Source organism: Pogona vitticeps, chromosome 1 (assembly GCF_051106095.1).
Source record: "Pogona vitticeps strain Pit_001003342236 chromosome 1, PviZW2.1, whole genome shotgun sequence".
NCBI classification, from domain to species: domain Eukaryota; kingdom Metazoa; phylum Chordata; class Lepidosauria; order Squamata; family Agamidae; genus Pogona; species Pogona vitticeps.
In genome coordinates, this window is record NC_135783.1 from 252,565,274 (window position 1) to 252,579,700 (window position 14,427).

The following is a 14,427-nucleotide window of genomic DNA, read 5'->3' on the forward strand; positions in this document are numbered from 1 at the left end:
CATTTCACATTCTTCTCAAACAAAGCAATCCCGTATGTACCTGTACCAGAGGTGTAGGCTGGTGCAGGACTGGGACTCCTTCATTGCAGGGGTTTACATCAACCACAGGGTTACTGCCGTTGTCTTCGGAAGGGAGTGAGGAAACATGAAAAAGATAAAGCAGGAAAAAATTCTAGAGAGAAGACTAATCAGAGATGATATAAAATGTTCTGCCCTCCTGTGGGTGCATCAATATAGATGTCAGTCTGTGTTTGAGACCCTTGTCATGCTGGCATCAAATACTCAACTGGCACAGACAGAAATGGGAAATGGTTGGGGGTTTTACTGGATTACAACTTCCACAATCCTACAGACTACATGGTCATTGGCTATGCTGGCTATGGAACATCTGGGAATCATGATCCAAATCCCAAATATTTCCTATCCCTAGGCAGAGGAATGGGAATGGCCATAGCTGGAGCATGTGTTTGGGAGGCATAATCCTGCTGCTGCCATGTCTTTGATGAACATGCGAGGTGGTACTGTATGAACATACTGAAATATAGACTACAGCAGTTACAGAACCTCTCCAATTTCATTTTTGAATGATTGCAATGAATTTATGTGAAGGCTGGAATGAGTTGCTTACACGGCTGCAGAGCCAGAGGCTGGGAGCTCCATTCCCCACTGTGCCTCCCAGAAGAGCCAGCCTATGCGGTGTCGGGCAAAAGTTCCACGGTCCCAGGCTGCCTCCCAGAAGATGGGAATGGCAAACCATGTCCGAATTCTTCATACTTAGAAAACCTTGGAAGGTTTTTCACTGGAATTTACTGCACATCATTATCATCACCAAAGCAAGTTCACGTCATTATAAGTGCACACAAGCATTTCACAGATCATGCATATATTTGGCTTTTTAATACCTTAACTCCTGTGATGCAGAAGGCTTTACAAAGATAGCATTGACCCCTGTGAATTCAGCAGGTATCCCCTACTGTCCTTACTTGTATCAGCAGGAAGGTTGGCAGCCGGTGTGTTATTGGGTTGTGTAGAGATGATTCTGTACCTATGAAAATCAGGTTCATTTGACTTGACCTCTTCAAATCTCTTTGTACTGTTCAAAGCACAGCGGAAGTTGGTTTTCCACTTGGCCGGATCCTGTACAGCTTCATTGTACTTCCTGCTGACCATAGCCCATTCCTTAGTTACAAGAAATAAGAGACGGAGACATGTGAAACAAAGGGTTCTGCTGAATTCTGGGCTCCTGTCCCATGAACTCACCAGTAGGACAAAGTAAGATCAGTGGCAGACCAGGAGTAGAGGACAAGCAGCCCACCAGATATTGTGAGACTGCCAACTCCCATCATTCATCACAAATGGCAATGCTGGTGGAGGATAATGGGAATTGTAGTCCAACATTTGGCCATCACACAGTAACCATACAATCTTGCCTTCCACAATTATCTTTAATACATAGCTGGCACTGGGAAATCCATCCTGGGATCACGACATGCAGACGAGGGAGGTTTAACTCTGTCCCTACCCATAATCTCAACAAAAGCCCTCCCTCTCCTCCAGCATTCAGTGCAGGACTATGATAGTAGCATATGGTTAAAGTCACCCCCCACACACACCCCAGTCTGGATCCACCATGTCCACCGTGGAAGAGCAAACTACATGGCACCCAGTCATCTCCAATACCAAGGGTGTAATCCTATGTGTGCTTATAGTGTGCTGACTATAAGGCTGATTCCAAAGGGAAGGATCCTGGCACTGCTGATCTAAATGGACTCTCACGGCTATCTACACCTTAAGGGAAAACCCCAGACAGCTGTAGTCACCTCAGAATTCTGTGAATGAGTCAAGACTATGAGCAATAAACGCACCTGTAATTCCCAAGGAGATGCGCACTATGATGGCCTTGTATTCCCTACCAGGATACAAATCATGATTCTTTAGAATATGAAAAATCCTGCATATAAATGGACACACAGTTCCTACTCTCGGTTTTAAGTAATATACCAACTAAGTCTGTTCAACTGCAGGTACCTGTGTGCTATGAGTAGAAATGGAGACTTGGCAGGCATACTTGCAGAATTTCCAGACCACCTTAGTCTCCTGCAGGATCTGCTGGAGACGCCAGTCCATGAAAGCCCAGAAGACCATAATAAATGAGGCAAGCTTTCCAGGTAGTACAAGTCTGCTCCTGATACAAAGATGGTGAATCTTTGGCATAGCAAAGACATACAGGAACCTGCCCTGAGTAGAAGAGGCTCCTACCTTGAAAATCATGTAATCACTGGACACAAGGTCCTTCCTTGCGTTGTGCTTCCAAGGGATACGGAAGATAGTGTGGTTCTCATCAAGCCAATATAGTCCCTCGTACTTCCCACTGTTGATCTCATTGACCAGCCAGTCAAAGAAGCAGATCTTTTGAGGGCCCCTGAAAAGGCAAAGGCACATACTTAGCTTCTGGAGAAAAGGCAGCCGAAGTTTCTTCGCCTCAACATTGCAGCAATATTAATAAGAGTAACCGCACAGAGTTCATCTGCAGGGTGGGTTCTCTGCTATGTCCAGTGGCAGGCCTCTTAATCCTATGGGGGAAAAAAAATACAAGTCCGTTTCTATCATGATTTTTCAAGGATCCGTTGGGCTGGTTGATGATGAAGTCGGGTATGGTCCACAAGATCTTATGCCCAGGTGTTAGTCTTCAAGGTGCCCTCAGATTCATTGTTGATGCTGCTTTTGTTCTGGGTCTCTAATCTCAAATACTTTCCCTCTCAGAAACCCAGCAATGGGGCCAGAGGCAACTGTCAAGGCAAGACAACACATTGTGTTTATTACCCCTGAATGTGCAGGTTTACTGTCACCTGGATTCCAAAAAAGGTTTGGCAAACCACCTTATTCCTCTAATCCCGCCCCGCCCCCAAAAGAAACGGTTCCTCCATTTTCGGCAGGGCTGCCATGGCACGGCCCCTCCTGCCCACAAGGATGGGAAGAGGTGGCTTGCTGAGAAACTCCGGGTCAGGCAAAGGTGGAGGCAGAGAAGAATTTAGGGCTAAGATGGGAGTCACTTTGTAACAAGGCCCAGCAATATAACCCGGGAAAACATTGTATTAAACGATTGACCACAGAAGCATACGGTAGGACCACAGTATCCGCAGGGGAACTGGTTATAGGCCGGCCCCCTGTGGATGCCAAAAAACGTGGAAGTATCTAACAAAGTCTCTTGTACAGTCTCTAGCTCCCTCTTGTGGCCAATATGGCGAATACACCCTGGAAATACATATAAATACGTTCTTCTGGGGTTTTTTATTTGCCATTTGTTAGGCAATGGATATGTGTATCAGCGGATAGCGATCTCATGAATAAGGGGGTTCCTACTATACTCAGTAGTTAATTGTTTAAGCATACTGGTGATACTAAGTTCTGTGGGTACTTCAGGTTACACCGAGAGAGAACAGGAGGAGGAGGAGGAGTGGAGACAAAAGTGGCCTGCAAGCAATATAAGAACAGAAATAGGCGCCTCCTCTGCATCTAACCACAGAGGACAATAACTGTGCTAGTAATGCGCCTCCTGGGTTCGAGCAACAAAGGACTTCCCCATATTGTGGCACTGAGGTGAGTGGGGCTGCTTCATTTCAGCAAAGGCACACATATCCAGGCAAAACCATATATTAAGGTAAACCAGTTCTTGCAATCCCCCCGTCCTCTTCTGCCACAAGAAGCAGGGGGGAGGGGCCATCGTGAAGGCAAGAGGTCAACCTCTTCCTCTTTGTACAGTTTTTCTACTGAAAGCTCCCCAGAACTGCTCTTTGCCATAAAAGAGTTCTTGCAAAGGACCCCTTTAGGAGCAAAGAGCAAGGCTGAGTGGGGGCAGGGGGGGCGGGAAGCACAGATGGGGGGAAAAAAAGCAGAAACTTTCATCTCTGCTTCCTACTACAGTCTGGTCCAGAGTCTCCCAACTACTTTTTGTGAAGAAGAGGGTGCAATGGTAAATTCACACTTTGATGTGCTTCACGTGCAACATACTGTATTTTGAACCACAGCTACATCTGTAAATAACAGGAACAAGAAAAAAGGGGAAAGCCTTGGCTGACAAGAGACCATCAGCATACAGTACATTGGTCACACAGTCTTCCAAATTTAATCTGAGAGTTAACAGAGTGCTATAACCTTTATCTCCTCTTCTGCAGAAATATCCTGCACTACAGCTGGCCTGTGCCGCTGTTTTGCCATTTTGCTAACTTTGGCAAGTAAAGCCAGTCCTAAACACACTTCTGAATCAGTTATCTAGGTCAGTGCTATTTCTTGGGGATGGGGGAATACAATTTTGTTCAAAATGCTCCTACATGTTTAACATCACATGTGGAGGAGGCTCTTGAGAGCCTGGACTGCAAGGAGAACAAACCTATCCATTCTAAAGGAAATCAACCCTGAGTGCTCCCTGGAAGGAAAGATCCTGAAGCTGAGGCTCCAGTACTTTGGCCATCTCATGAGAAGAGAAGACTCCTTGGAAAAGACCTTGATGTTGGGAAAGCTTGAAGGCAGGAGGAGAAGGGGACAACAGAGGATGAGATGGTTGGACAGTGTCATCGAAGCAACCAACATGAATTTGACCCAACTCTGGGAGGCAGTGGAAGATAGGAGGGCCTGGCGTGCTCTGGTCCATGGGGTCACAAAGAGTCCGACACGATGTAATGACTAAACGATGTGCAGAGGACATTCTTCTTCACCGACAAAACTACAGCACATATTAAGGTGTCCAGATGTGTTTGCACTCAGCTCTCCCACTCAATGTTTAGCCAGCTGTCTGTTAATATTGGCACTCACCTTTCATTTGCTGCTGCAGTCATTGTACAGTATCTTGGTCAGTTGAACTACAGAAGGCTGCCCACAGGTTTTGGACTACTTAATGTCTTCTCGATTAACGGAAAAACCTGAATCAACAAGATTAAAACCAGAAGAGGAAAACTAGGTCAACAGACTTTTGATAGATTTGTAACATACGCTTTATGATAAACTGGCCAAAATCCAGTTATATCATGTAACTATGTCATCAACTATGGTGATTTATTTATTTTTTTTACTGAAAATAAAGGATTTCTAATTTTTATTCCAAAGGTCCCCAGGCTCCTCCAAAATCACTTTTGTCACCAGGAAGTCTCCAGGGGCTGTGTGATGGGTTGGCGATGGTGGAAATTAAACACGGATAATCTTGAAAAGAATGTTGAAACATCTTCTAGAGCTCTTTAAAAGGAGTAGGAGAATTAAAAGGCCTTCATCTGGTAGTGAAAGCATTCCTACAGAGAGTGAGTGTGGTGTTTTGAGTAGACTTCTGGGCTCTAATCAAATTCGGGAGATCTTGCTCAAATTCGTTTTCAGCTATGTATGAAACTTGCTTGCTAATCTGGAGCCAGTCAACCTGTTCTCTACAATAGCCTTCTTGTATGATCAAAGGAAGGACAGGAGGGCTCTGCACACCACCTTATGGGAAGGCAGAATATGAATTCAGCTGATGAAATAAATAATAAACACAATGTGGGTCCCCATCCAGCTTCTTTGTGAAGTACATTCTGCTGGAGTTTTGTTTGCCATCTGACATGCTGCTTGTGTGATGGGGATGGACTTTTCTGGGCTGAGGTGATTGTCTGTCTATCCAGCATTAACCAATCGTTCCTTCCAGCCTTTGAATGCAAAGAGACGTGTTTTTTAAACTACTCTTTTCTCCTACAGACTGAGTTATTGAGGCTTTAAGTACCAATTAATAAGTAAGGGGGTGGACCATCTGGGGAATGTGCAGCTTTTATCCTTTGGGACTCTGTGCTTCTATGGTGTAGCAAAAGGAGAATTTGACCAGAAATTCAAAACTCCAACACATTCCACAAAGAGGGCACCAAAACTTCCAGCCCCCTACTGAATCTCATGTGCTCCAAGTACCCTCAGAAGGTCCCCCCCCCCATGAAAACCAGGAAGTAATTCATTTACCATGGCAGACAAAAAACCATGAGTAAGTTGTGTGTGTGCTTCCTCCCTTTCAAATAACGGCTGAAATTCTTGTCAGGGAAGGAAAACTGAGTTTTATGCCTTTTTTCCCCAGCAAGGGGCTGGGGGGGGCAGACACACAGGGGAGCAGGAAAAAAATGGAAACAAAAAACCAAATGTCCATACCAGAAGTGGCAGCATTCTGATTAGCTGGCAAATATAAAGCTGGGCAAGAGGAGAAGGAGACGATAGAGGACGAGATGGTTGGACAGTGTCATCGAAGTGACCAAACTCGGGGAGGCAGTGGAAGACAGGAGGGCCTGGCCTGCTCCGGTCCATGGAGTCATGATGAGTCGGACACGACTAAACAACAACAACAATAAAGCTAGGCCTAGAATGCTCAAAAAGCAAGACTTCTTACCAAAAATCTGGCCAGGAAACAGATTTCTTGCAGCATCACGAGTTACCACACTGTGGTTCTGGGCTGCCAGGACCCAACACCTGCAAACAGCCCAGCTCCACCATGCTGGGCTGAACTGTCTTCAGCAGCAACCCCCAGTCCAGGGCATTCCAGGTCCTTCTTATTATCGGGACACATCTCCTTCTCCCAAGGAGAAAAGGCTGCTCTCCTCGAAGAAGGGGCACATCGGCCAAAGCTAATCAAAGGACTCTGAGCCACTGTCTCCACCCAACATTTCAGAGGACAATCAGGAGCTCCTCAAAGCTGTGAAACTGCACTGTTAGAATGGCTACAATGCCATCTGGCACAGATATTTTCACTACTTCATTTGTTCAAGGCTCATCCACCACAAGCAGCTTTGTCTCATCCCGAATAAGTTTCAGTTTATTTGAACTCAGGATTTCGGTGCAAAAGATCCATCACACCTGGTTCGGATGAAAAAAGAGAAACAGAACTTGTGGCTCCTCAACTACTCATTGCTACCTCTTTCACCAATTCATGAGGTTGAGAAGCAGGAGGCATAGAATAAACCTGCATGGTATTTCAAAAAGTAACCTGTCTCAGGCCCCGATCAGAGAAGCATTTGTCCCACTGTTTGGTGCACTGCTGGGAGGGGGGGGATGTAGGTGGGTTGGCTCACTCTTTTTTTGCCAGTGATAAGACAACCTGATCACTAGAGTGAACCAATCTGTCCCCAGAGAGCCCCTACCCGCACCTTTTTGAGCCTCTGTCAGGGGCTTCTACTTTTTTTTATTAATGTGGGTAGGTGTGCTTTAGTTTGGCCCATTTCTAGCACACATGATCACTGGGAATGGACCAAAATCAAGTCTTGCAGCAGTCAATGCTCCTGCCACTGTCAATTTCTGGTACCATGAAGTGGCTTAAGAGTCACTTCAGGATACTGGCAAATTGAATACTTCCTCAGCAGATGGGCAAGGAAAGTGAAATTATTTTTCTGCCTCTGCTAGACCGCCATTGATACACTAAATCGTTTAGATTAAATTTAAAAAAAAAACAGTTTTTGCCTTTGTGTGAAGTGTTAATTGAAACCACAATTAGCACTACTCACAAGACAATTTTTTTAAAAAAAATTAAACTGAGTGATGTAGCACATAAGTGACTGTCTAAGCAGACACAAACAAATGTTTTCACTTCCCCTGCCCCTCTGTAACCTCAAATGACTCTATTTAGTCCAGCTCTTTCCATTGTCAATGTCGAGTATTGTGACATGGCTTAATAACAAAGCCACTTCAGGATATTGAGACTGGATGCCATTTGAACATGAGGACCTCACCAAATGGCATATTGCTCCTCCCCACAATCAGGCAACCTTATTTAGACAGCACCAGTCTGCTCCAAAAGGGCCAGTGTAATTGGAGCCCTCTTCAGGCTTTAAAATACTCTGCATGGATGCAAGAAGCTATCATGGCCAATAACATCAAAACTTGCTCTGAGGTCCATTTTTAAAAACTGATGTATTAGGAGTAGTTATGGGGCAGCCTTTGCCAACACTATTATACTTTTCATTAAATTTTGAACATTTGTTTGTCTTTACTTGCATCTGATTTGCTCCTGAAGGTGCTTTGAGACTCATCACTTACAAACATATCTTTGTTTTTTTCTTTAACAGATTTTTTTCACCCAGTACACAAAGAGAGAAAGAGAGACAGGTAGCAGGGACACAGGAAGGCTAGACATAGAAGAAAACATCTGTATCCCTGATACAGTTCTATGAACGGGGCAGCATGACTATACAATAAGAACCTGGTCTGGAAGTACCCCAAGCTACAAATTGGCATTGGACAATGGCTTGCTGCTTGAGTAGGAAAAACATGGATTCAAAAGAGAGCACCTGCATTGTTTTGTGCACAATACCCACAAAACAGAGCTTGAAGTCCTCTTGAAGTCACTTTGCCTACCACTGACGCCATTGATTATCCCAGCAGCTCCAATGGGAACCAGCCTTCAGTGACTGTGGCCCTTTTTATTTTCCCAGGCTGACAAAAATCTATAATTACAGGAATGTGTTCCTACTCATTACATGGCAACCCCTATAAGAGCTATTAGAAGTTCAGCACCTTCTCACTCACTTCATTTCCATTTCACATCACTCTCACCCCTGCCATCAACCTGAGCCTTTCCTGTGGCAACAGAGGCACAGATGTTGATGGATAAAATGTAAAGCAGGGGATACTGGTTCATTTCTGGATGAACTACAGCCTCCATCTTGGTTTAACAATGACAACTAGAAAGCTTTCCTAACCTTACATTATCTGCTTACAAAAATTAGGAGTGCCTTGAAAATACTGGAAACAGGCTTATGCATGAAATAACCTGGTTCCAGTGCTGATCACAGATTCCTGCACTGTGCATGCAGTCTCACTAGAAAGCAAAGCAAACTGTACTACTTATATACCACCCATTCATGCTGAAAGCACTCTCTGGGTGGTTTGCTTTTTAATTATGCAGGCTACACTTTGTTGGTACTCAGTTTACTGACCTCAGAAGGATGGAAGGCCAAGTCAACCTTGAGCCAGCTATCTGAGCTTGTGGCAATTGAACCCAGGTAATGAGCAGAGTCTTGACTGCAGTACTGCAGTTTAACCACTCTGGCAGTAGGCTAAAATAATTAAACTGAGGCTACCAGAGAAGACAAAACTCACTGAAATAAAAATTAATGCTAGGAAACTTGACAGCAGTAGAACAAGAGGAAGACTAATATGAAATAGATTCATTCAATAAAGAAAGTCATACCTCTTAGCCTGCAAGATCTGATCAGAGTTTGTTAATTATCAGAACTTCAGGAAGTAATTAATCACAGATCTCCCATAACCAGAGATGACTTCATGGCAGATCACACAACCAGGCCCCCTGCTCATGGGTTTTCACATGCAGTGTCTGTTTACAGAAATTTTCCTTCCAAGTATTGATAGATTCTATGAAACAGAGCTCCGAGATAACACAGAGCAGAGCAAGAAAAAGAAATTGTTGATGGACAAGGACCTTGACCAACATCTAGAATTTTTTTAACCTACCTGTAGGATTATCTAGGGGGTACATTTTCCAGGACACCATGAGAGGCTGCTTCCACTACTGTGCTCCTCCCCAGCTCACATCTCCTGCCTAGCCCACTTCACAAGAGTCTAGTCTTGCTCTACAGAGACTCAAGACAGGCTAGAAGGCCAGGACAGGAGATGCCATACCTTGACACCCTATGTGTTCAAAAAGCATGGGCACCAACTCTATGAAAAGATTCATGAGGTCTCTCTACCTGCTAACAATATAACTTACTGCACAATCGGATGGCAAAAAGGTGACATTTTGGATCATTTCTGGCACTGTCTGATAGCAGCTATTTCCTGGCAATCACACAATGTACAGGAAATAGTGATCCAGCTGCTCCCTCAGTGTAGTCAGGAATAACCTACTGTACTAAGCATCTGAACAATTTCAGTATGAATTTCCCACAATAAAAGCAGTAAGAGAGATTATGGTAAAGTAAGGAGACAGGACAAGTCTGCAAATGCTGAAGCTAACAGATGAAAAACAGAAATGATGACATTTCTGAAATATAAAGAAATAGAGATACCTACGCATGTATCTTGATCTGGATTTATTTAACACTTTACTAGAATTTTGCAATGCCTGACAGAGTGATATTTATGCACTAGATTAGATCCCAGTTTAGGCACACTTAAGAGTGTTGTTATGAAGTTACTAAATCACTTCTGATTTACAATGATCCTAAAATATTTTTCTTAATACTGTATATAGCATATTCAAAGAGTGCTTTATCACTGTCACCAGTCCAGTGAGCTTCCATGGCCAAAAGGGGATTTGAACCCTAACCCGTTATACTCTATCCATTACACACCACCCTGGCACTCTCACATCTAAGAGCGGACCTAATAAAATCAATGGGAGTCACTTGACTAGCGCAAGAGTCCCACCGATATCAGTAGGTCTACTCTAAATAGGACTAAATCCTGTTTTAATCCCATGGTCAATAACTGCTCGTTGGCAAAGTCTGATTATAATACATTTGCATGAGATACGGACTGGAGACCTCAAAGCGAAACAGCCACTTTCTCCTAGAAGGGCCTCTGGGGTGCTTTTCAACTTCTGCAGCTGCGGCATTTTTCCACCTCAACCTCAACCTAGCGATGCAAAGGGCAGTCCGTCCGTCCCTTGGCAATCCCGCTCTCGAGGCACTCGCGCTCTTTTAAAAATGCAGAAGCTCTGCCCCAGACCTAGAAGCTCCTCCAGACGAGCTAGTCATTTCGATCGCGCGAGGAGCCGAGACCTGATGAGTTTCACCCCATCCCAGGGGTTCAACTTTTGCATCGGCACGTAGCCAGCACGCAAAGGCTTAATCCGTGCCAGCAGCACCAGCATCCTCACGAGCTGGCCTGCATCGGGTTCTCAGCCCGGCTACACCAGACGAACGAGGCCATCCATCCACGGCGGGGTGCCCTCCTTCCCGCCTGCACACCCTCCTCCCAACACGGCTTTCTCTCAAAGGGAAAGAGAGCAACAGCCGATCTGCATCCCTGTCTGCCGCCCGGCGGATACGCGGAGCCATCAGGGCAGCCCTGCCCGCTGTGGTGGTCAAGTTGCACAAAAAGAACGGGGAAAGCGGCCCCTTCGCTGAGAGAAGCTCGGCACGAGAGTTAACCACCCTGGAGACGATCAACACCGATCCTCGCTTCATTTGCCAAGTCCTTGATCGCGTCTCAAAGAAACACAACAGATTTGAAAGCTTATCACAGCCACCACTAAAGAACATTGAAAAACCAGGCTCCTTTTCCCGCCACTCCACACTGAACTCATTTTGCCCCTTTAGTTCTCCATCGATCCCATGGCCAATACCTGTAATACCTTATTACCAGACGCTTTCCACCGCCCGGGAGAGGAAAAACTTCGGAAACAACAAAACTCACGCCCTCCCTCCAGCCTTTTATAGAGCAAGCCGGGAGGGGGGAATTGGTTGGAGTCCTTCTCGACCAATCACAGGCAAAAGACCTTTGGCCAATCAGAGGCAAGAAGCGGGGTGGATAGTCCGCTTTTTTTCCCCCGCTCGTGGAACGAAGTGCGGTGGAGCGAGTTCGTGATGATGCAACAGGAGTAGAACTCGGAGGGTTTTTGCCGGCCTTGGGGATTCCGTTCGTGGAAATCACGTGGCATGCAGGGAAGCACCGGTTTCGTTTCTGGTGACGTCCTTAAGGCTGCCCTCCTTGGACAGCAAGCGCCAGCTGGTTTCGTCCTTTTGGAAAGTTCCGGGAAGCGAGGGGAGACAGGAGTTGCCTTTGGGGGGAAAAAACACACACAGTGATGTAAAGTTTGGATATTAAGTGGGAGAAAAAAAGAAGACACTTCAGTTCTACTGAGTAGGCTTTTGTGCTTAAATGAATAGGGAGAAAGTCTAGTACCGGAAGGCTGGAAGGAAATAATGAGAGCTTCATGAAAATCAATGCAAGCTACAGAAGAAACTGTCAATCAAACTGATGAACTTTTTAGCCCTTTAGTGTGTTTTTCTTTTAAATTATAATTTTTGTGATCTCTTACCGTTAGGTATGCCGGTTTCTGGGAGTTGTAAAGTCCAAAGCAGGTGAAGAACCAAAGGCTGGTCACACCCAGAAGGCACAGGACTTTTTTTGTAAGTTGCAGGCAGGTCACTTCACCCGGGACATGGTGGCACTGCGGGTTAAACCACAGAAGCCTCTGGGCTGCAAGGTCAGAAGACCAGCAGTCGTAAGATCGGACCGCTTGTCCCAGCTCCTGACAACTTAGCAGTTCGAAAGCATATAGAAAAATGCAAGTAGATAAATAGGTACCACCACGGTGGGAAGGTAACGGCGTTCCGTGTCTAAGTCGCACTGGCCACGTGACCACGGAAACTGTCTACAGACAAAACACAGGCTCCACAGCTTGGAAACGGGGATGAGCACCGCCCCCTAGAGCCGGACACGACTGGACTAAATGTCAAGGGAAACCTTTACCTTTACCACTTCACCCATCTGCAGGCGTGGTTGTACATGTGTGTATCTAATGGGCTGAGATACAGCTTGGTGGTTTAGATATCTGGCTGTTGAGCGGAAGTTCAATTCCCCACGGTGCCTCCTAGGAGTGGGGTGTGGCCTTGGGCAAGCTGCACAGTCCCAGGTGCCCCTAGAAGAAAGGAAAAGTTAAGCACTTCTGAAAAGAGTTGCCTTAAATCAGAATTAACTTGGTGGCACACTATTATTATTCTTATCTAATGTGCTAAATATATAGCAAATCTTTCATATTCTGTTTGATGTGCATGAATGTGTAACATAAGCATATGAGGCAAAGGGAAAAATACATATGACCCTGTTAAGTGAATGTAAAGATCTATATAGCAGGAATGGGATAAAGTACAGCCCTCCAGGTTTCTTGGACTGCAATTCCTATCAGTCCTGGTCAATATAAAAATGGTGAGAGATGCTGAAAGAAATAATTCAGCTACATCTGGATGACCATATTATACCCACCCCTGCAATAAGATTTCCTTAAAAATGCTCCCATCCAGTACACTACAGAAACAGCAAAGGTTTTTAAGATATTTTAGTGTGTACAGGAATGCAGACAAAACATTCTCAAAATAAAAATGCAAAATGTTTATACAATCTACCAGTTTTGAAGTGTAGAAAATCTTTTGATGCAATCCAGCTCAGAGTTTGAAGAATCAAGAACATTTTTAGTTTCAAAAAGAACTCTCAAACAGAATAGAATATGCTCCCTCCATGTGTTAATTAGGACCATATACAATTTTTAAATAGACAAAAAGAAGTATGCACGTCTATACTTCTGTCTCCTCAGAACAGAAATCACCTGTACTACTCAACTGTGTCTTCAGTCTCTTCAGATCTCTCTTACTGCAGCTATTAATAATTTGTCTGGGTTAAAGACTGCTTCTGTGTTGATTGATCACTGCAGCACTATGATGACAGAACAGTAATTCCAGATTTCTGAAACACTAAGAGCTTGCGCACAACATGATACTATACAAATATTATCATCTGCCTACATTATGCACACGGTGATACAAGCTATCCCTGCTGAAAACCACTAAAGAGACCCTTGCAGGGTGTGGGCGGCATACAAGTCAAATAAATAAATAAATAAAACATTTAAAGACACTCCAGAGGCTAAGAAGAGTGCAAACATAAACTCAAGGGTTAAAACACTGCTCGCTCAAGGATGGCTGTGACTCGCAATGTTGCAGTAGGGCTATAGCATACAGCTACTGTAGACTCTTCCCTTATGCTTGGTCTCCCACCCATGGCTTGCTGGAAAAAGTTTTTAAGGGAACACCTCAGGCTCAGTTTTTCTAGGCCACTGAGATTGGCTATCTCTGCAGATGAGGTAGTCAAGACATCACACAAGCTATCATTCTGTCTGAAGGCACAGTCAAGGAAATCCAAATTGCTTGTTCTTCTTTTTTCTATCAGCTTTGACTATGAATACTTTGTGTTGTCTACCTAGATGCCCCCCCCCCATGTGTTCAGTTCAGGTTCTTCCTCCCAAAGAAATGCATCTAGGTTGGCTTGCTCACAGCTTTATTGACTCTTGTGGAGGGCTCAGCTATTGTAGCAGATTCACTCTTTTTGTGTGTGCTTGATCATTCCTGAGAGACAATTAGTATAGAAATGAAATGGTGTGTGTTATTTCAGCTGTATATTTCTACCGCCTTTATTGTAGCCTTTGGCCAAATTCTGATATTTTGAAAGATAGGTTTACTGTTCACACACACACCACCTGTGAGCTTCTATGGTGAGGTGGAGAGTTAAATCCAGGTCTCCAGAGTTCTAGCCCAATAGATTTGCACAGGACACAACGTAGATTTTTATTTCCTTCCAGGAAGTATATTGCCCCTTTATTCAGGCTGGAAAAAGTGAAAATGTAAGACAGTGTGATTGTGTTCATGTCTACTCAGAAGCAAGGCTCTACTAAGATCACTGAGAGACAGTCCCAACTAAGGG

At 44.6% G+C, this 14,427-nt stretch overlaps 1 protein-coding gene across 4 annotated transcripts in view; it reads right to left on the minus strand.

The window, feature by feature from the left end:
* IRF7 (interferon regulatory factor 7) overlaps nt 1-11,420 on the minus strand; it is an 82,498-nt gene extending 71,078 nt beyond the window's left edge. For 2 of the 4 annotated variants that reach the window (XM_072985610.2, XM_020784163.3), the window contains exons 1-5: nt 11,294-11,355; nt 4,813-4,919; nt 2,260-2,422; nt 984-1,179; nt 41-123 (exon numbers count right to left, since the gene is read on the minus strand). In XM_072985610.2, coding sequence (XP_072841711.2) covers nt 41-123; nt 984-1,179; nt 2,260-2,422; nt 4,813-4,835 — 465 coding nt within the window. In that variant the 5' untranslated portion in view covers nt 4,836-4,919; nt 11,294-11,355. Of the gene's footprint in view, nt 1-40; nt 124-983; nt 1,180-2,259; nt 2,423-4,812; nt 4,920-9,178; nt 9,361-11,293 lie in introns of those variants that run through there. The other 2 variants (XM_078383654.1, XM_078383655.1) reach the window with 2 other exon arrangements.
* Between the last annotated feature and the right edge of the window lie 3,007 nt (nt 11,421-14,427).